This window comes from Microtus pennsylvanicus, chromosome X, assembly GCF_037038515.1.
Source record: "Microtus pennsylvanicus isolate mMicPen1 chromosome X, mMicPen1.hap1, whole genome shotgun sequence".
NCBI lineage: Eukaryota > Metazoa > Chordata > Mammalia > Rodentia > Cricetidae > Microtus > Microtus pennsylvanicus.
In genome coordinates, this window is record NC_134601.1 from 41,268,448 (window position 1) to 41,290,278 (window position 21,831).

At 37.6% G+C, this 21,831-nt stretch overlaps 1 protein-coding gene across 21 annotated transcripts in view; it reads right to left on the minus strand.

Moving 5' to 3' along the window:
* Window positions 1-527: 527 nt before the first annotated feature.
* Pak3 (p21 (RAC1) activated kinase 3) overlaps window positions 528-21,831 on the minus strand; it is a 250,624-nt gene continuing 229,320 nt past the window's right edge. For 16 of the 21 annotated variants that reach the window (XM_075958630.1, XM_075958635.1, XM_075958626.1 and 13 more), the window contains 7 exons: window positions 20,884-20,932; window positions 20,514-20,626; window positions 19,013-19,130; window positions 17,250-17,349; window positions 16,546-16,742; window positions 3,681-3,818; window positions 528-1,089 (listed from right to left, as the gene is read on the minus strand). In XM_075958630.1, the coding sequence (XP_075814745.1) occupies window positions 1,000-1,089; window positions 3,681-3,818; window positions 16,546-16,742; window positions 17,250-17,349; window positions 19,013-19,130; window positions 20,514-20,626; window positions 20,884-20,932 (805 nt within the window). In that variant the 3' untranslated portion in view covers window positions 528-999. The remainder of the gene's footprint in view (window positions 1,090-3,680; window positions 3,819-16,545; window positions 16,743-17,249; window positions 17,350-19,012; window positions 19,131-20,513; window positions 20,627-20,883; window positions 20,933-21,831) is intronic. The other 5 variants (XM_075958619.1, XM_075958621.1, XM_075958620.1 and 2 more) reach the window with 1 other exon arrangement.

Sequence of the window (21,831 nt, forward strand, 5' to 3'; positions counted from 1 at the left end):
AAGAGAGGATTAAATTCACTATTATCTTTGTTTACTTATTGTCCAAGGAATTCTGTGTCTTCCTTTTGGCTCTCAGAGAAAGTTCCATCTTTGTGTAAGTAAGGTTTCCCCTATCTGGATATCCTAGGTTTCAGACCTGGACTCACCCGGAAGCACCGGCACAGTTTCAGGGTGTGTCACTTTTCTGTTATCACAGGCCAACAAACTGCTTTACACAACAATTCCACTACTAGAAGCATCCTGGTAAAATGTGACAGGATCTCACAAGTAGAGCTCTGCTTAGACACAATTTTTACAAGCTCATCCTGAACACTCAGATTCTTCTCTGCTTTTGGAAAATGTCTTAAAGGAAACCTTTTCCAATACAAATGCAGAAAAATAGGTACACAAACCAAGCCACCACTACAGAAGAATAAAAAATTGCGACTCTATTAGGGCATGGACATCCACAGCTTCACACAGCTCTTGTTCGATTTTTTTTTTCATTTTTGTTTTGTTTTGTTTTTTGTTTTGTTTTTTCTTTTTTTAAAAAAAATGTTGACATCTTTTATTTCTTCTGAACATCTAATGACAATGCAAGTGAAAAAACATCACATTGGGTAAGGAGTTGTGAAAGAGGTTCGATGTAAGAGGGACTACTGTCTAACTTAAAAACAAAGACGACACTATGAAGAGGGAGTGTGCATCTTTGAGAAATCTTTTTCTTCAAAGTAAATGCACAAAATGAGGGGATTCACTACTGGCTCTTTTGCTTCACGGTGGGAAGTGGCCACGTAAGGGCCACTTCAACATTGCTGCCCTGTGTGGGCAGCAGTTCAAGATTACAAATAAATTACATAGTCTGAGAGAGTAGGAAAAAGGCTTATAAGAAGTTTCTATTTACTTGAAAGTTAAAGAACCCCCACCCCATTTGACTGTCTTTTCTTCCGTGTTTCCTGCAGCAGAATCTTAGTTCAGTCTTACTCATCAGGGAGACGGTGAGGGCTAAGGCTCGCAGTTCTAACGGCTACTGTTCTTAATTGCTTCCTTTGCAGCGATAATCAGAGGAGTGAGGCTGGAGAGAGGCTTGGCTAATTTTAAAAATGGATGCTGTAAAAGGAATGAAAAAAAGAGGAATTACTAGAATTCTCCTCTCTCACTAGTGCAGGAGCTGTCATCCCTCCTAATTCTGCAGCCCTTTAATACATGTTGTGCTGAGCTCAAATCACAAAATTATTTTGTTGCTACTTAACTGTAATTTTGCTACTGTTATGAATCATAATGTAAATATCTGATATCTGACCCCCAAAAGGGGTCACAACCCACAGGTTGAGAGCCATTGTGTGAGGGTAGCTCTACATCTTCAATTATCTCCCCCTTTTTTTCCACTGAAAAGTGTTTTGAGAACTTACTGGGACACTATTTTGTTTTTAAAATCCCTGCCAACTTTTGTCCAAGATTTTTTTTTTGTCTTTCGATGTCACAAAATCTTATGGAAACTTACTTGGCACAGCTAGAAACTCTTCAGTATGGAGCTTGGAAAATTTCACTCAGTAATGGCCAGACTCTACATTTCTAAAGCTGATGAATGGTGCTGGAGCTGCTCTCAGGCTTGAAAAAGTAGCTTCAACTGAACATCAAAATCAATTTTGCTCTGAAACCCTTGGCTCCCTAGTTGCCAAACCCAATAGCTGTGTCTCCACCACTTCTCTTGGCTCGTCTACAAGAGCTGATGCAAGCCAATCTCTCTTCCTTCTTTCAAACATTTGTTTCTTTGCAGGGCTGTGACATTCTACTACTGCAGGTCTTCCCCTAGTGCGGGTTTTTTCCAGGCAGGGGCCTTCTGATTATCTTCTTTGCATCCTTTACCTCCCTACCTCTCACTCACTATAACACAGCTCTCATTAGCTTCTTTTGCTACTTTATTTCTTATCGATCTCATTTTTTGTCGCATTGTCAACCCAACATTATAAAGGTATTCCATTATAACTTTCCCTGATGTCTTCCTTGCCCTTCTGTCCTACTTTTCCATTGTCTGCTGGACATTTCCACTAGGGCAGTGCTTCTCAACCTTCCTAGTGCTGCGGCCCTTTAATACAGTTCTTCATGTTTGGGACACCCCCTACCATAAAATTATTTTCATTACTATTTCATAATTGAAATTTTGCTTCTGTTATGAATCCTATTGTAAATATTCAGTATGCAGAATATCTTCATATTGTGACCCACAGGTTGAGAACCACTGCTCTAAAATGTTTGTTGGTCATTTTTAATTCAACGTTTTGAAAGATATAGTAAAAGTTCTACAACAAAGTCTTTTTGTGTGACATAAGTTACAGGAGCTTTGGAGTCAGAACAATGAAAGATAATTGACTGTATGCTCTGTTTATCTGTGTGGTTACATTCATGATCCTGTATCTTTGTCATCCTTGGGAAAATGGTTTGAGATATATCAGTACAGGGATATATATGTGGTGACAGGTTTAAAAAGAAGTGGAATTGAAGCATTTACAAGTTCATGTTTTGCATCTATGATGCGGGAACTCATTAGAAGATTAACAAAGCATCATTACAGATTTGATATTTTATGACCCTATGATGATCTGGAAAATGCTCACAGGTAGCAGGAAAGGGGTGTTGCAATGGTGCATCCTTTCCAGTACCTCCAAATAAGGTACCTGTGCAGAGGGGTCAAGAATCTTTCCCCCAGATGTGGGTCCTTGTTTCTCGAAGGACGTTAGAAGCAATTGGAACAGAATTTTCCATGCAAGGAAGTAGGCAAGAACACCGTGAATCTATGGTTAGCATTCTGCACACCAATATTGCATCTTTTGTTTAGCCTTATGTATGCAAGTCACAGAGAAAGGAAGCAGTTGTTTATATTCGTCCTGAAAGAAAGGTCCCTACCAGTAAAATTGTTTGTGCAATCCTGTATATGTGCTGCTTTGTCAAATAAATACATCTTTTCAAAATCTACATGAGTTTTCATTTCATGTATGGTGGAAAACTGGGCAATTCTAGGCTCAAATTAGAGCTCTTTTGCCTTCCAAGACTTGTGTGAGCCTTTATTTCCACATCTGCAAAATAGGACAACAACTCCCACACATATTTGTAATATCTGAATGAGTTTTTATACATAAAGAGTTTGGGAGGTGAAAGGCCCCAGTTATCATCATATAAATTGGTCCTGAGAGCCACGAGAAGGACAAATGGATACAGAGGCACTCTCCACTGGTTGGTACTCATCCAGGCAAGCTGGTGTCTGCCATTTGGCATCACATGCAAAAGGGATTTGCCCAGTAAACTATGAGAGTGGCAAATATTAGGGAAATTATTGTATAGTTATGTAGAAAATTACCTCTGGCCAAGAGAACCTGCATACACCATCCAGAGGCACAAATGAAGCTTAGGAAAAAATTCTAGCAATACCAGAAAGGCACAGTTGTTGTTTTTTTTTTCCTTGCAGAGTAAGATTTCAGGAAGAACAAAACAGAATTATAGATTAAAATGCAAATTCTTCTGAGAAACTGCAAGACAACATGATCAATCAGCCGTGTAATAAATGCATGTCTATGCTTATGTGTAGCCTAACTCTCAATACTTGTCTCTCAACAGAGCTCTCTTCCTGTCTCACATTGACATGGACAAGCTCAACACAGCAACCCAACTCTCCATTTGTAATTGCCCTACTTTATTTTCACCTGCAAAAGCTCCTTGGCAGATCCTCGTCTATCCACATCCATCTCGAGACAGCGATTTAAGAAGTCACGGAATACAGCTGACAGTCTCTCGGGATTCTGGAGTTCTGGGGTTCCATTAGTTGCTATCAGATATAAGGCCTAAAAAGAAAAAAAAAGTATTCAAATATACTCAGCACACACATAGTAAAATCACAGGTATAAATCAGTTTTCTTCTTATTTATTCTATATGTTTTCAAAAAGTCCATTTTAGAGAATAATGTGGACATGGTTTCTGTTGAAAGGTGGGACTGAGCACAGGTTGTAATGATTTATAGTTTAGCAGTCAACTCTGAGCCTGGTTCACTAACAATACTAGTTGCCACTGTAGCAGAAGTTCTTCATGTTGAATGTACCATAACTACTATTGCTTGAATACTATGGAAGGCGATGTAAGAGACAACAATAATATCATTCCTAGGAAAATGGATGGAAGTAAAGGAGATAAGATAAGCCAAACCTAGAAAGACAAACATTATGCTTCTTTTTATAAGTAAAATCTAGATTTCCAATGACAAGAAAGTAGAAGAGGAAACATTGAGGAAAAGGAAGGGGATGAGTAGTGGGGAACAGGATAGATGAATGAGGGTCAGAATTATGCAAGTACATACTAGCACATGAATCAAAATGCCCTTCTGAAAGTTATCACCTTGTACAGTGAACATGCCCTATAAAATTGCATATACTAAGAAAAAAGTGAAGATAGACATTTGTTAAAAGTAGCTCTCTCTGGCATTACAATTACTGGTGATTTAGTTTTTAAAATATATTTTTCAACTTTCAATTTTTTCTACAAGGGACACAATACTGATAATAAAACTCCCTACCCAGAAACATTACTTAAAATGCATTTTAAAAGCTGCAGCATCCAATTTTCATCTATTGTACTTTGTCCTCTTAGGATTAAATGTCATGTTCATCAAGAACTGTCCTTCAAGGAAAACAAAACTCTCAAACTACTTCTTTTCAAATTATTGTTTTTATTTTATTTGCAACAGTATTATTTCTACCTAATTTCCCTTGTCAAAATCCATACACTCAATTACATTATGAACTAAGCTGGCCTTTGTGGACTAGCCTGGGAGCCTAATCACTATGTATAAGGCTGTTTCTATGGGGAAATGCACTCTAGGTTCCAAATAATTAACTTATAAAGGAACTTTTGGAACACATCCTGTGCATGAGCTGGGGGCTGTCTTCATAAAAATGAAAATTGCTGCCCTCTGCCTTGCTAATGAGACACAAATACAGTTGTAGCCAACACAACAATGACAACAAGAAAGGGTTTACCAGCAAAGGCAAGTCTCAGCTGAAACTGACTGGGGAAAGTAAATCTGCACGTGAATGCTCATGTGCCACTTTTAAAGAGTCACTGAAAATTCAAGGAAAATGAGTTGGTTATTAGAAACTGGACAAGAGAATTTTGTGGCTACTTAGCTGCTTCTAGTGTAAGCAAGAAAGAATGGGATCATCTCTGTGATCTCTTGCCTCACACCCTGACCTCACAACTTTCAACAGCTATTCTCCTAGGTTCTACCAATGCAGCATTTAGCTATGGCTTCCACAGTCCTCTACTTCCTTCTATCACCATTATCTTTGCTTAGTATCAGGACTATTCTCAGACAGCTTTAATACTGTCCTAATTGATTTTCCTTATTTGAACCTTTTTGTTCTTAAGCCCACCTCCTCCCCTTAAAAATTCTATCTTCCCTCATTTTTTATCTTGTCACTCATTTATCTTTTTAAAAGTTCTTAGTGGCCTCCTATTGTCCAAAGATGCAGGCTTTAAATGGTGTTGCCCCAGATTCCTCCCCAAGAGCATTTGAGAGAGAAAGGAAAAAGTGAAGAGGAATAGTAGAAATTTTAGGATCCTATATTCACATGTACAATGATTGGTCAAAGGAGTTTTGCTTTTCTTCCTATTTATCATTCTAAACAACACTTCACTGGAACAAAAGGATAAATATACTTGTTTATATAAATATAAATATACCACTGGTCCACAAGACACGTAAGGATAGGCATGATATATGGTATATTTGCTTTCTTCTTCCTTCGTCAGCTTTTGTCTGTTCTATTCTCGCTCTAGGGACTTTCTCTTCCCTCTCCCACCCATACATACTAACCAAAGCTCACATATTAGTTACACCAATTTGTTGCTTAATCTTGAATAGGAAACACTCTTTCTCAGTTTCCTCTTCTTCTTTCTTCATCTCCTTGTATATGGTAAACTGTTACTTGACTTTGGGGAACAAACATAAATGGTATCTCCTCTTCAGTCTTTGTCATCTCTCTCAGGTAGATGCAGTGTTCAACCACCCCAGTTTTCAGAGGACTGTTTTGTGCTTTAGCATCAAAGACCATGTTTCCCTGAATCTGAAACAATGAGGATAGTTGCCCTCCCCCTAGTCTGAGCTTCAAGAGTCCACAAGTCTATTTTTACAATGCATTTGGTTGTACTGATTAAATACAGATCTGTCATTACTCCAGGACTGTGAACCCAAGGAAAGGAGAAACTATACCATCTATGATCATCTCTGAATTTTGTACTCATTTGCTAAAAATAGATATTTAAACAGATATATTGTTGTATAATAAATGTTAAAGTTTATGAATTTAGCTACTCTGGGAATATAACAAATTGATACACAAAATATTAAAGTTTAGAACATTAAGTACTCTGTTAAATTATAAGAAGATAAAAACAAAAAATGAAAAACACAATTTTCGAGTTGATAAAAAAGTGTGATCACATTGACTACCACTACTCACAAGGGGAAAAATAAGAGAGCTCTATGCGTGGTGCATTTAAGGACATCCTATCAAAGGGAGGGAGATCCACACCAAGCTGAACACAATGTGTTTCATTCAGACAAACCCAGAGATGAAAGGGATCTTGAAAAAATTGTGTTGCAAAACTTTTGCAGTTTCAAAAATTTCTCCTCCGTAGCTGAGGCTGACCAGGGAAGGTCCTAATACAAGAGCATATTGGATCATAAGATCCGATACATTTAGTGAGGCAAGATAGAACCATGGTTTATAGATTGCATTTATATTAGAAATATGATTGGCAAAATTAAAATGGTAGCTATTTTCCACTGTATAAACATAACTAAAATTGTCTAGTATTGAAGACGTCCCAATGATAACTATAACTATCTTGACAATAACATACGACCATTAAAGTTTTCACTACCCCTATGTGCAACTGAGTTTACCCAAGTACTAAGAGAAAACCAGTGTGCCTAATTGGAGGAATAATTGAATTTACCTTATTGGCAATTTCCTCAGTTGAGAAAGATCAAAGCCCTCACTGTGGAAGTTACCACATTTCTCGAAAGAAGTCTCAAGACAATCCATATGTAACCCATAAATTTTCATTAAGTCAGTGCTGAAATAGGACTATTTAATTAAAAAGCTTTAGTTTGTGACTTCAATTCATTATAACAGTTTATAAAGTTTACGTTAAGTCATTGAAAAATAAGCCAGGAGACTTTCTGGGAAATATGTTTGCAAGTATAAGAAGTATCAGCTGCAATATAATGAAACAATTTACAAAGCAGATAGGGTATGGTTGAGAAATCTTTTCATAAGCTGAGCATTTGGGATTCATAGTCCAATTTCCCATGGAAATTATGTTATACGTATTGAGAGAGTTTCCAAATGAGTTCACACAAAATCTACTGAGTGTACAATATCATTATGTAATAAGAGTAATAAGAGGTTTACTCGTCTAAATGCCAACATCAGTGCACATATGTTCATAGCAAGAATGATTACATAAAGTTGAATTACTAATTAATGTTGTCTCATATATTTCACATGACAACTTCCTGAGGTAGGCTATTATGATCCTCAAGTGACAGGCAAAGCATCTGTCCTGTGGGGATAAAAATAACAACTTGCCCAGTGTCACGCTTCTAATCATGTAGAAATCAATAGTTGAATTCAGGTATGCATTCAGACTCCATGCTCTTAACTGTTGCATGACACCTCTTTTATCTTTTACAGTCTCTGGGCAGAGGCAGACAAAGGAAGGCATGAAATGGGGCATACTGTTTTTGAACACCTGGCATACTTCATTCTATTTTTCCTTGTACAAAGAAAATGGACCTCTTTGTGGTCAATCATTGTCTACTAGTTTGGAAAAGGAGAACAAAGGACACATACATAACTGGAAGAGAGAGGTGTGTTTTGTGTGTGTTTGTGTGTGTGTGTGTACACGTGTGCATGCATACTGGGAGTTTATATAGTCATGTTGTATTCTGGTTGGTACCTACAACCTCCTGCTGTCCTGATTTCTTTCTCATGTTAGAATTTTCTACTCAGTTCTTTATGAGCAAGATTTGGCAATGGGCAAGTTGACACATTGTGGTTTAGTTGACCTGGGACTTGAGAGGTTAAAAGCCAGTAGTTACATGCTACTCTGGTGTGTTTATGGATTTCATGAGAGGCTCTGACATTCCTCATTTTTCTAAAAGGGTTAATAGAGTCCAGCCTGCAAAAGTTTACTATATATGCATACACTATATGCCATGCTTTGTGGCACCTTCACACTATAGTGCAATATTGCACTGCAGTCTAATTTACCTCCATATTATCTCACATACAAATTCTCACCTATTTCCCAATTATGAGGAGCTGTTGCGCTCCTGCTTAATCCTTAGGAGCCATTTTAAAAGAACTTAGGGATATCTTCCCTTATAGGTTTATAATAAAAGATAATTAAGTAGAACTGACTGATTAGGTGTTAGGTTAGCTTTGGAATACCTTTTCCCAAGCAGAAAGCATTGGCCAGTGCCATAAAATAAATACCAGATGACTCTAACGACCCATGTGACCCATTCTAATCTCTTGTGAAGAAATGTGTAGCAGGCAACTTGCATTCATGATGTAATCCTACAGGACCTTAGCAGTACTCAAGGTTTGGAACTATGGGACATTTGAAAGTGGGAGTTAGGATAGCAATATAGATTTAAAAACATAAAGCAGTAGGAAAGGAGAATGATCCAGGAAGTCAAGGAAGAGTGAGAAACTGGAGAACTGGAGGAAACAGGAGAAAGAAGGCAAGGCAAGTGCCAAGAGACAACAGGAGGGAAGGCAGTTGGTAGAATGATGAGAAAGAAATAAAGATAAAGGCTAGAAGATACGGGATGTCAAAGGAACCTGTAGTATCCTAGGCTTCATTCTGCTTTGCTCCATTTTTCTGGTTCTGAAATGATAGGGAGATGGAAATGCTGATTACCCTGATTTGAACAGTGCACTGAAACACCCCACTCTGCCCCATGAGTATGTACAATTATTGTTAACCATGAAATTTAAAAGTTGAAATGAAATTAAAATGAGAAATGACTATCACTGAAAAATTTACTTTTCTTAATAAACACTCTTACATAGCTCATTTTATTAGCTCATGCCCAATTTCTAGTTCAAGGTATATTTAAATTTATGTGTATTTGCATATCATTTTATCCCTGAAAGAGCTATATCACTGTTGTGGTCTTTCTGATTAATATCAGTGTGAGGTTACCAAGTCTTACATGCAGCATGTTTTACACCATGATCAAATATTTTTCTCGGTAAGATAAATATGGGGATGTAGGTTGATCTTTATATTCTACAGGACAGATTTAGTCTGGAAGTGATGAGAAAGGAGTGTCTGGGATGCTTTCTGAAGATTCCTTCTCCTAAAGCACACTTAATGACAACACTACTACCTTCCTGGCAGGATCATGTTTAGCTACCTAAAACCAAAGCACTCAGAATCAAAAACACAGAACCATAAACTTGTGTCTTTGTTTAAGTGAATCTCATTTGATAGTCCAATACAAAAAGCAAATTAAAGAGGATATATTCCAGTGGAATCAAGAGCCCCGGCAGGTGCCCTCCGTTTTGTTCCCTACACTCGCCCAAAAAATTCCACTCGATTTTAGAGCTTTGTAGTTCATATCAGGAAGGCAGTAGTTTAGTCAAACTGTAATAATCTAAAGCAAGAAGGAAATAGATTCATAGCAAGTAGTAACCTATTAAAAAAAAAAGAAGTAACCTATACAATGTAATAGATTCCTGACTGATAGGCCTTAGAATAGAAGTCACTCTTTGATTCACATAATCAATTAAGTTGGTAGAGATGACAAAATGCTCTTTTTCTGGTTGTGTCCCATTCATCAGCATCTCCTTGATGAGGAGTGCTAGTGAATGTAGCCCTTAGAGGATGAAGTAATTCCTTCTTTCTATCACCAAAAAGAGAGAAAAGAAATGGAAGAGATGTAAAAGGCATGACGAAGAGGTAAGGTCAGTTCTTAAGATAAGATTGAAACCAGAGGTTTTCAACCTGTGGGTCAAGACCTTTTTGGTGATCACATATCAGATATCATATGATTCATAACAGTAGCAAAATTAAAGTTATGAAGTAGCAACAAAATAATTTTTTGGTTGGAAGTCACCACAACCTGAGGAAATGTATTAAAGGGTCACGGCATTAGGAAGGTAGAGAACTACTGGTTTAAACTCTGGATTTTCCCTGGTATAAACTGCCTTGATGAAGATGATGTGGTGGTGTGCCGACAGGCTCAGCTAAGAACTTTCTAGGTATCTTCTTATCAGAGTGCAAATGATTTTCTAAAATAATAATGTGACCAAGTTAGAAAGGACATAAATCAAAACAAAAACAAAAGTCAGAAGTTATCTTCAATTTCAGGAAAACTCTGATTTTCTTGGTGAATTCATATTTCAAAAGCCATAAGATAGAACTTATGAGTGGATATTTCCATGGGTAAATGTACAACCACAACCCAAGATTCGTTACTTAACAATGATCTTTGATTTTGACAGCCTTAATTCCTTAGCCAATGGTATGGTACTTATTAAAGGAATACGCATATGTGGCCCTGGGCTATACCCAAAACATCCTTGCCTGTAAGTACTCTGAGGAATGATAAGAAAAATCACAGGCTATGGGAATCTCTCTGGGCCAACAATGGTTTCTTGATCACCACATTTTAAAACATTCCCTTTTCTATGCTTGGTTAGCTTTTTGGGTTTTAGTTTGCTATGGAATCAGTTTCTCCCTTGGCTTTCTTCTGGGTCATAACTCACAAGTTTGAACTGTCTGCTTCTGTTTAATCTAAAGGAAACTTGCAGCTTTCACATGGCCAAGTCCCACTTTCCTATGTAGAATTCTTCACAAGCAATGATTCTTAAAAGCTTCCTATCTTTTGACAGGCAATTTTTCTCTTATTAAAAAGAAATGCTGCTACTATTCTATAATTATTTTACTTGTAGTTATCCCAACTCCCCCCGCTCCTTTTAGGCATAGGTTAAGCCTTCAAAGGAAGAGGAGTGTCAACAACCCATCAATAAAGTTTGCTGTTCCACAGCGGCTTATGGAAAAAGAAGGGAATGCTCCCAGCTCTCCCTGAAATACATTCAAAACAATATTGACTGAGTGCTACCAAAGTATGCTTGCTTCTCTGGTGTTCAGGAAGTTTATGTCTGACTTTAATTCCAAATGAGCACGCGCCATCAAACCCAGACATTCCAATCCACAGCACAGGTTCCAGTGGTTTGAGGGAACAAGATGCAGTTTGGCCCTTAGTTGCTGTTGTTCAGGCGCTAGGGCTTCTCTCATTTTGCATAATGGTCTTGAGACATACCTGCTCCAGTTATAAGAGAAAAAGTAAGAAATCTGACATTTGTGTAGTACTTTAAGAGCCAGTAAAGAGGAACGGAGGAAGTCTCTTAATGTGGCAGCAAGCCTTTACTTGAGTTGTTACCCTTCTTTCTTCACAGTCATAGAGGCAATGCACTGAGCCACATACAGTCACACCCATGGTTACCTTATGTTCCAGTATATTCTAGGCACTCAGCTGCTGGCTTATTTTAAATACAAACTCCGATTGCTGAAGACAAAAACTCATTCAAGAAAGTTATATCATGGAGATGTATACTTAACTAATATTGCTCCTTTTTGATAATGTGATAGTTTGAACTGCTAACTTGGTATAATCCAGAAGCACCTGGGAAGAGTCTCAATGAGGGGTTGTCTAGATTTGGTTGACCTCTGTGCATGGATTTTCTTTATTCCATTAACTGGTGTGTAAAGACCTGCCCACCATATTGTAGAAGAATGAAAAAAGCTAGCTGAACACTAGCCTATAGTTATTAATTCACTCTCCTTTAATGTTGACTGTAGATATATTGAAACTGGACACTTCAAGTTTCTACTGTCTGTTGACTTCCCCATAATGATAGACTGTAACCTGAGATTCTGAATTTAAACATTTTCTGCCTTACATTGCTCTTGTCGGGGTATTTTTTATCACAGCACCAGAAAAGAAGCTAATATATATAGTGCTATGATGGAGGAGGGCCATCTATCTGTTACTTTCATTGGTTAATAAAGAAACTGCCTTGGCCTTTGATAGGACAGAAAATTAGGTAGGCGGAGTAGACTGAACAGAATGCTGGGAGAAAGAAGCTGAGTCAGACAGTCGCCATGTTTCTCCTACCCAAGACAGATGGTGGTTAGAATCTTCCCAGTAAGCTACCACCTCGTGATGCTACACACATTAATAGAAATGGGTTAATCAAGATGTGAGAGTTAGCCAATAAGAGGGTGGAACTAATGGGCCAGGCAGTATTTAAAAGAATACAGTTTCCGTGTAATTATTTTGGGTAAAGCTAGCCAGTGGCTGGGAGCTGGGAGGCGGGAAGCGGCCCGCTGCTCCTTCTACAGTGCTAAGTCTGAAAACGAGGATAAGTGAACAAGATTTCAACTAGGTTTTGATGCTCTTATTTATGATTTCTTAAATGAAATGGACAGTATGAGCAGAATGTGTTTTCCTGGTTAAGCAACTGTGCTCAAACAGAGATGAAGGAATGCTTCTTACTGTAAACAGTGCTCTACTAAGGTCTTGCCATATAGATTCACTTTTGGCCTAGTTCTAGCTTCCAGTTTTTCCTAAGGAATAGAATCCAATGTTATTAGCTTTTAATCACCACAGAGGACTCCGATGTAAAAGCACAAGAAACACAAGTAGGGTGTGTGGTTCACACACTATATCACAGGCTGCTTTGGGCACTGGAAGCAGTAAGTGTATTCCAGTGGATCAGTGTTTGATACAGCCCCACTAATGCTTAAAACAAAGGCATAAAGCAAACACTTAAAGGGGGCTAGAAAGTGACACATAAAAACATAAAATGGGATTATAACAGGTTCTGTATAGACTTCAAGTGGACATAACAGAGACATTTCACGAGAAGCAAAATTCATCACAGCTTGATAAGAACAAACTTACTATGTGTGAGGGTAAACATAATTTTTAAAAGAAAGATACTCTCTTTGTGTTGATTTAGGAAAACAAATGAAAGTTTGGTTTGGTAGATAGAAATAACTATCTCATTAGAATCAGGTCTTTATGATCACAACTTTTAACAAAATGTATCATCCATTAGCAGAAAAGTGGTATCAATAAAAAAGATCAGTGTTTGATGTGCATATTCACAGAGAAAGATGGATTTGGTTTAAGCCCCAGTTACTTTGGCAAACAGAAGGAATGAGGCACTTATTTATTAGAGACTGCATAACATTGCTCATGGGTGACAGAACAACATGTCCAAGGCCAATTAAGTTAATTGTACACTTTAGGCACTGGACAGTGAGGAGGACAATAAGAAGGCAGTCTCCTCTCTGTCTCCAGAAGAGTTGCCAATACCACAACATCAATACAGCTAATAACTCTCTGATCTTTTAAAAGTATTTCATGAGCAAATTAGGTCAATTTATTTACATTTTAAAAATTTCAATATTTTTATTACTGGCCAAAAGAAGCAGTCAATTTTTGTATCAAATGTATATTAGCAGTCAATATTGCAGACAATTTGCTCAATTGAGTCAAGCTTAACAAAAACACAAGCCACCGTGAAATACAAGCAACTTTGTAATGCACAGCCTGAGACTTCACTTGGAACCTGTTCTGTTTAATATGATCTTTCCTGGTATTTATATTAAACTATACAGAATCCTCCACTCCATGGGAGTCGGGTAATAGGTGGGGCACGGTGAATCCATTGAATGAGCAAAAATAACTTTAAATATCTTCTCTCCCTTTGCTTTCTTTTCTGTTCATGTTTATAAACTTACACATATATTTTCTACAATGAATTAAACACGGAGCTAAATTATTTACATATATCATTTACCTAATTTTCATGTAGATTCAGCAAGATGGATATTATCCCTATTCACAGAAAGGAAACAGGTTTATAAGGGTTTTCTGTGACTTTTCAAAATGTCCAGAGCATTTAAGTTACATAGTCAGGACATACCTAAGTACCTTGAGTACTTAACTGGGTGTTTTTGCCCCCCACAAGTGCATGCCACTCTTTATAGAATCATTTTAACTCCTTTCCCCCCTTTACTTTCACCTGTTTCAAAGTCTACAAATGGTGAACTGGTGGTAGACTGGGATAATTTTCAAGAAAAAAAGTGAGTGCTCTTTCCTGCCTCTCCTAAAGTTGCATGGTTTTCTACTTCCCAACACTGTGTCAGGTTCCCAGAATCAATGAAAAAGTGAGCTCCCTATAGTGTTACCCTGTATCTTTCAGTCTGCAGTCTTCCCCTGGGTTCAGTGAATACTCTTTTCAAGTCCCAAATAAGGCCAGATAGGTCAGGATAGAAGAGTTACAATGAAGCTTAAAAGTATTTCTGGTGTCTAGAAGAAAAGAGCTTCAGAATCAGGCTGGCTCAACATGGACTGACTGATTAATTAACCAGAGGTCAATCACGTAAAGAGAATAGGGCACAAGGTTACAGTCAGTCCTTGTCAGTGCAATTCAACAAGGTGGACTTTCCGACAGGTCTTTTTGTGACAGTCTTAATGGAGGCTTCCTGAACTATGTGGTTTATTAATTTACAATTACTTGTTTTGATAGAAGGCTATGGATTTTAAGAGACAAGCTATAATTATGAGTTCCAATCTCAGGCTAGAAGGTGCCTATGGAGGTTAAAACTTGTTTACCTTTTTCCTAGTAATTAGCAGTCTTGCTAAAGAGAGAGAAATTATGACTAAGGAACAGAAGAGAGCAATAAATGCATTACTGAGACCAGTTCCCTTACATAGCCATATTCAATCCTTAAATTCTGCAGGTTGTAAGTTACTCAGCAGAAGGCAGAAAGCCTTCTGTAATCCATTTAGTGCCTCTAAAGTTCAAAGACTTAAGGGAGGAAATTCATAGAAACAACAGACCTGATGTGTTCTTCCACCGCTGTTTCTTAATGGGCGAAGGTAGTTAAACAGTAAAGAAACACCTTTGTAGTTATCCTGATGCACTGTCCAACAGGTCAGGGGTGGACTTGATAAACACATGGAGGGCTGACCCACAAGTGGTGGGAAAATGCCCCTTCTTTTCCACTCAGCCCTGCAGGCAGCTAATCAATGCACACAGCTCACTTCCAGCTTGTTTTGTGAGACAAGCGTAACAGCCCACAGGATTCATGAAGGCATTCACTCATATCTGTTGTTTTCTAATCCGTGTAGGGACAGATCAGCAGCCAAGTTCCAGGGTGGAATCAAAATAATTGAGGATTAGAGGAGGCCTCTCCCTCTGTTTTGGCAACATGACACTCAATTTCAAAAAAAAAACAAAACCAATTTTCAACTGCAAAAACAATTAGACATTTACTTCACAGATTTCTTGACATGTATAGAAAGCCACATGTATTTGGTTTGAATATAGAATTTGCACACATATTGAGCATACACTTAACTGATGATCAAGGGCAATGGGTTTTGTGTACAAAGGGTAAAACACAGTATTAGACTCATCACAATAATGACACAGACTTTAGAACTGTTGTGTGTGAATTTTAAGAACAGATTTGAATTTATGCTTACATTCATTTAGCAACAATCTCATGTTCTTTATGCATACGAGATATGACTTTTGGTTTACTGTGAAGTTATATATAACTCAATAGCTTTTGACTTACATCTACAATAAGCAAGTGCTTCTTTTGTATTTGACTTTACCCAATGATCAACTACACATATCTGAATAAAGCCATTGGGGTTAGGGTATGAGTTGGAAGGTTTTATTTACTTATTTTTTCTTTTCAGAGGTAACTGAACCATTTGAGGATCAACCCTCCAATTATGTAGTATAAACCGAGTTCTCTAACCCAAATAATTTCCGTTCATCTTCTATTTGACAAACTTCTAATTAAGTTTGTGATTTTATCAGGCTGAAGCTATGTCTATTTCTGTCTCATTCAATGTCAACCATGGTGTTCTTGCTCAATGAATCATTACTGACAACAAAGAAAAAAATTCAACTTAAAAATGTTAACTGCTTCTGGAAATGTATTGTTTTACTTTGTTAAAGTAATTATGAAACAAGAGCACATGATAAAACACCCTTTCTTGCTGGGCGATGGTGGCGCACGCCTCACTTGGGAGGCAGAGGCAGGCAGATCTCTGTGAGTTCGAGACCAGCCTGGTCTACAGAGCTACTTCCAGGACAGGCTCCAAAGCCACAGAGAAACCCTGTCTCAAAAACACCAAAAAAAAAAACACCCTTTCTTCCCACATCCTTTTCTACAGTTTTATAGTAGGAAGCTGTCTATTAAATAATATTGAAGACTTTTGTTAGAGAGACTGAGAACAAGGTACTTTAAAGTCAGAGCAATTTATAAATCGTAACTCAGTGTCTCTGTGTTGCTTGTTCCAAGAAAGTTCGAGTTCTGACCAATTTGGCGAATCATTAAATGGTATTTTTTCTTCCCCCCTTTTTTGGGGGGCAGAAAGTACATAAATTTTCCTGACTTACCCTGAGTGGGTTTTCATTAAGGTAAGGAGGTTCACCTTCCACCATTTCAATGGCCATGATCCCCAGAGACCAGATATCAACTTTTGGACCATAAGCTTTCCGAGTTACCACCTCAGGTGCCATCCAGTAAGGAGTTCCCACCATAGTGCTTCGTTTACTTTGCTCAGGAGTGATTTGAGCACAGAACCCAAAATCAGCTGTAGAGAAGAAAAGTCTATTAAAATGAGCCCAAATAATTATTTTTTTTGCAATAGTTTATTTTCCCATGTGGCCGAACCTTCCTTAAATGTGAAAATGAACATTTGCCAATGCTTTGCTCACATCTTGATCATGACCCAATCCCTCAGCTAATACTGATTTTAAAGGGGTCTGAATCAATTGACAAATAGGAATACCATTTTAGTAGAATTCTATATCATTCCCTCCTAATACCTTCACATATATTTACGGAAGTTTTCCATTTTCTAGTTAGTTATTTGCTATCCATTCATTCTGGATACTACTAGACATTCTGAAATATTAATTCCAAAAAACAGCTGGTCATAGTCTATAGGAACAGACTATCAGACAAGTTCTTTAATTCAAATTAAGCTCTAACTACTTTCAAATAAATCACTTTCAGAAAACATTATCTTCTCAAGGTAGACAGTTGGACAGTAGAAATTCCTTGATATTTTCTGATATATCTGAATCAAAATACGTACTCAGTTTGACAGAACCATCCATCCCGAGGAGAATATTGTCACTTTTTATGTCTCTATGGATCACTTGGTTTGAGTGCAAGAAATCCAAAGCTTGGAGGCACTATAGAATCAGGAAAAAAAGTTCTAATTGTATCACAAAGATTTTTAATTATATCACAAAGATTTATTCTTTTTGGAAAGGTTGTGATTTGATGTTATTAAACGAAGTAGATTAATGAATGCTTTAACACCATTTTCAAACTGCCTTACCGTTTACATCAATGATGATACTTAGTTTTATGTATTTGAGGGCTCATGTATCTCATTATAGAGTAAATAATGAAGTGGATAATGCAACGTTTAGTACTAGTTACTGTTATAGTCCAGTTGACCAGTTAGCATAATCATGCTTTGGTTTAGATTTCTAGATGATTCTATAAGCCTCAGTGTACATGGTGAAGTTTGATTCAGTAGATCTAGCATGGGAAACAAGATTGTGAAATTGAAATAATTTTCTTGGGCTATTTCTGATGGACAGGTTTGAGGATGGCTTCCAGTTCTAAAGTAACTAAAGGTACTTGTTTGGAAATGCTTTTGTCTTGTAATATTAAAAGATACAAAATACAGGTTCAGGTAGAATATACTACTAGCTGAAAGATTAATATCGTTTAGCTCGGTTGCACTATCCTTGGTTTGGTTTTCAAGTTTTTATTTTACTTTGTGGAAAATTTGATGAATAGACCCCATTGGAGGGTGTATGCTGTAAAAACAATATTGGTCAAAACAATGGAATAAAACATCGTCAAATTGGCGAGAAACTAAAGGCAGCAACATTCATCTCTCCTTATAGATGACAGATCCTCAGGTTCAATATAAGGAATATTCAGGGAATACTGTAAAGCAATTACTTTGTGGGGTGAGGGACGACTGTGTTGAGATTCCTCTCAGAGCCCATGAGACGGATCACACTGACTACCGAGGTATATAACTTGAGCTCAGATCCCAGGACTCACATGATGGAAGCAAAGAACTGAGTTCCAGAAGCTGTTCTCTAATTTCCATATGCACACGTAGTATATACACAAACACACCTCACACACATATACACACACACCCACTCCCCATACACATACACACACATACCCCCACACCCCCCACACCCCCCACATACACACACCCCACACGCATACACACACACCCCACACACATACACACACACACCATATACACACCCCCCACACATATACATACACACCCACACCCACTCCCCACACACATACACATACCACACACATACACACACACAACACACACACACACCACACATACACAGGGAGAGAATCAAAATATGTGTTAAAAATAAAAAAATAGCTTTCTGGAAAATAAATGGAAATATAATGCAGTTTGTATTCTATGGAACTCATTGAACATGAGGAACACAGCATTTATCTTGTAAAAATTCCCACAAATCAAAAAGGAATCCCATGTGAGCATAGCAACTGACATGTTCCCTGGCACTACTATGTGTGGGCTTAGATAAAGTGTCTTCTGAGTAGCATGTTAGAGCTTAAAGAGCCACAGAAAAGCAACTAACGTAAATAAGGGTCTGGAGAAGGTGATGCAAGGGCATGATATTAAGTTATAGTTTAAATACATTTTCCAGTATTTTGAGCCGAGAATATACGTTATTGTTATTTTGATGCTAGAAATATTCTGAACATCCAGAAAGAAAGCTTTCACAAATTTTATGGGTCTCACAAGCAAGAAATATTCTCTTTTCTTACCTCTCTACAGACAGCTGCTATCTGTCCTTCATCCATACAGGTTTCTGTGACCACATCAGTTAAAGAGCCGCCAGCCAAGTACTCCATGACTACCCACAGCTCATCACCCACTAAGTAGCTATAATAAGAAAAGAAAAATACTTTGACTTTGGACTGAGGAGGTAAAGACTCAGGTCTCATTTGGGATGAAAGGTCGATAGTGTCATGCCCATTATCTTTAAGTGATTATTGAGGAACAATCTCCAGTGCTGACATATAGGAACTAAGGTTACTGGGTAGCCTCCCAATTTAGGAAAAGAGTAGATTACTCAAATCAATTATTACTATCTTCTTATAGAGAAGAGTGAACACAGTGAATCACTCTGCCTTAATATGCAATCCACTAAGCCTGGTATGGTGGCATACACCAGTAATCACACCTGCTTGGGAAGATAAAGTACGTTGTCTAGGAGCTCAAGGTTAGCCTTGGATGTGTGTAAGTTCCGGGCCATCCTGAACTGCAGGGATATTTTAAAAAATCAATCAAACAAACAAAACTCTACCTCACTATGAAGCAAAAAGTCCTATTCTGCGCTGCTCAAACTACAGTATTTTGGGGATCTACTTGGCAAATCTCTTAAAATTCAAACTTCACAGGTTCTATTGTCATTAGTCATGGACAAAAGGCTAGAAATTAGCCCCTTTAAAAAGTCTGAATGTAAGTTTTACAAAACTGCAGATGCACAACTCGAGTTCACGTCATACTGCTGCAGGTGGGCCAGAAAGGGTGCACGGGAAACATTGATCAAAGCTTGAAACTTCAGTGTCTGTTCAGTGCTCAATGCCCTGCCATATCCATGTCTGTTGACCTAACACAGGCAGTGAGCCCTTAAGCTCATGGAGGTTGGATCTAGCCTTAGTTCCTTCACCTCCCATCAGAAACCTCAACGGAGCCATGCTAAGCAAACAGCAAGTGAAACGGGAAGAGACAGAAGGTAACCACAAAAGAAGACTTAGCACAGCGTTTAAGTGCCCATTTGTAACACACGCTTAATCCAGCTGATGAAAGAGGAGTTAAATACCTGCTTTAGGAAAAAGGTTTAAGGTTAAAGTCGCAATTCCTCAGGCCTCACTGTCAGTTAATCATAAAGCACCCATTAGAACAGGGCTATTGTTGTCTGCTTTCTTTACTCAGCCTCCCAGGGACCATACTGGTTCCAAACAGACATTTGATGAAATGATTAAAATACCATTGTTTTCTCCTAGATCTACTAGTCCATTTCCTGGTAACAGAGAGCCACCATCCTCAAAAGGAAATCACACAAACTAGCTTTGTTTAGAACCAAGCCCAAAAACATAATTTCAAATGTTTGATGGGTAGACAAAGATTTACTTTATTACTATGTATCATTTCAGAAATATTTGCAGATGATTATCAAAGTAATAAATTCACAATAAATGATTTGACAAGAAAATAACACATTAGAAAGAAAATATATAATGAATAAGAGAAAATACTTACCTATCTAAATAATTAACAATATTGGGGTTCTTATTTTCCCTCATGACAAGAATTTCATTAATAATTAATTCCTTTTTGGGTTGCTGTTGAAGGTTCATTTGCTTTATGGCCACCTGAATGAGCATTAAAATAAGGAACAAATTATTATTAAATATACGTAAGTAACATGCAAATTCATTATTTACTGTTTTTTCTGTTCTACAAATATGTATCTTTTCTTTGGTCAATCATTAGTATATATTTCAAATATTTTGCACACCAACAGATTTAAACTCTCATTGTAATCTAGTGCAACACACTGAACACACATGCCATCAACAAGAAAACTTGGCAAACACAAGGGAAAATAATAAAGAATGGTAGCACGTACCTCTTGTCCTGTTGCAATGTCTAGTGCTGTATAAACAGTACCTGATGCCCTGGAAAAGTGAAAAATATACTCAATGAAAAAGGAATCAAGGTGTTTGCCATAGATATCCCGAGTATGAAAATGTGATTCCTTGTGAGGAGAGTTAAGTTAACAAGATCAAGATTCAGTGATGAAGTAAGACTGGTGCAGCCTCTTATCAATGACTGTGGTCTAAACACTTAGTACTAGATTTCCTTCTTTAGCAAAGTTATGAGCACACAGTATCACAACAAGTTCCTTTTATAGTAACTACATCTAAATCTATCACAACGAACCCTCCATGGTGGACCAGGATGTCCCTTTTCTTTCTGGCCCCGGTTCTTGGGCCCTGCACCAGGCATTCATGGATTTAGCATACTGGCCTTGATCTCCTCGGGGAAGCCATGAAATATTTGTAATATTCTTCATATATTAAAACAACCAACATTTTGGGACTCTGCTTAACCCACAGTAAATTTCAGAAAAGAATAAATCATCTTTTACTTAGGCAGCTGTAACTCAACCATTATTTTTAGCACGTGGATGGGGTAGCTACTTTATGCCTCTCTCAGCCTGGCTTTAATGTCCCTTCCAGGGCTGTGTCAGTGCTGTGCCTGCACACAGGGATGAAATTGTGGCTCTGCTTCAGCTTTGTTTTGCTTTGAGCTCAATCCTCAACAATTTCTGTGAGTTTTCACTCCTGTGAAATAACTTAACTTAAAAAATGCATCATTCCTTGAGTCTTTGTAGTATTTATGATTCTATTTTATTTTAACTTAAAAATATATTGTCCAGTTCAGTATCTTTCTGTGAATCTCACATGTTTTCTGAAGGTCTTCCCACCATTATCTCTAGATGAGGAGTAACTATTTCATTTGTGGCAAAGCAAAAAACAAACAGAAGACAAAAGCCCAGCTAGGATAGAAATTT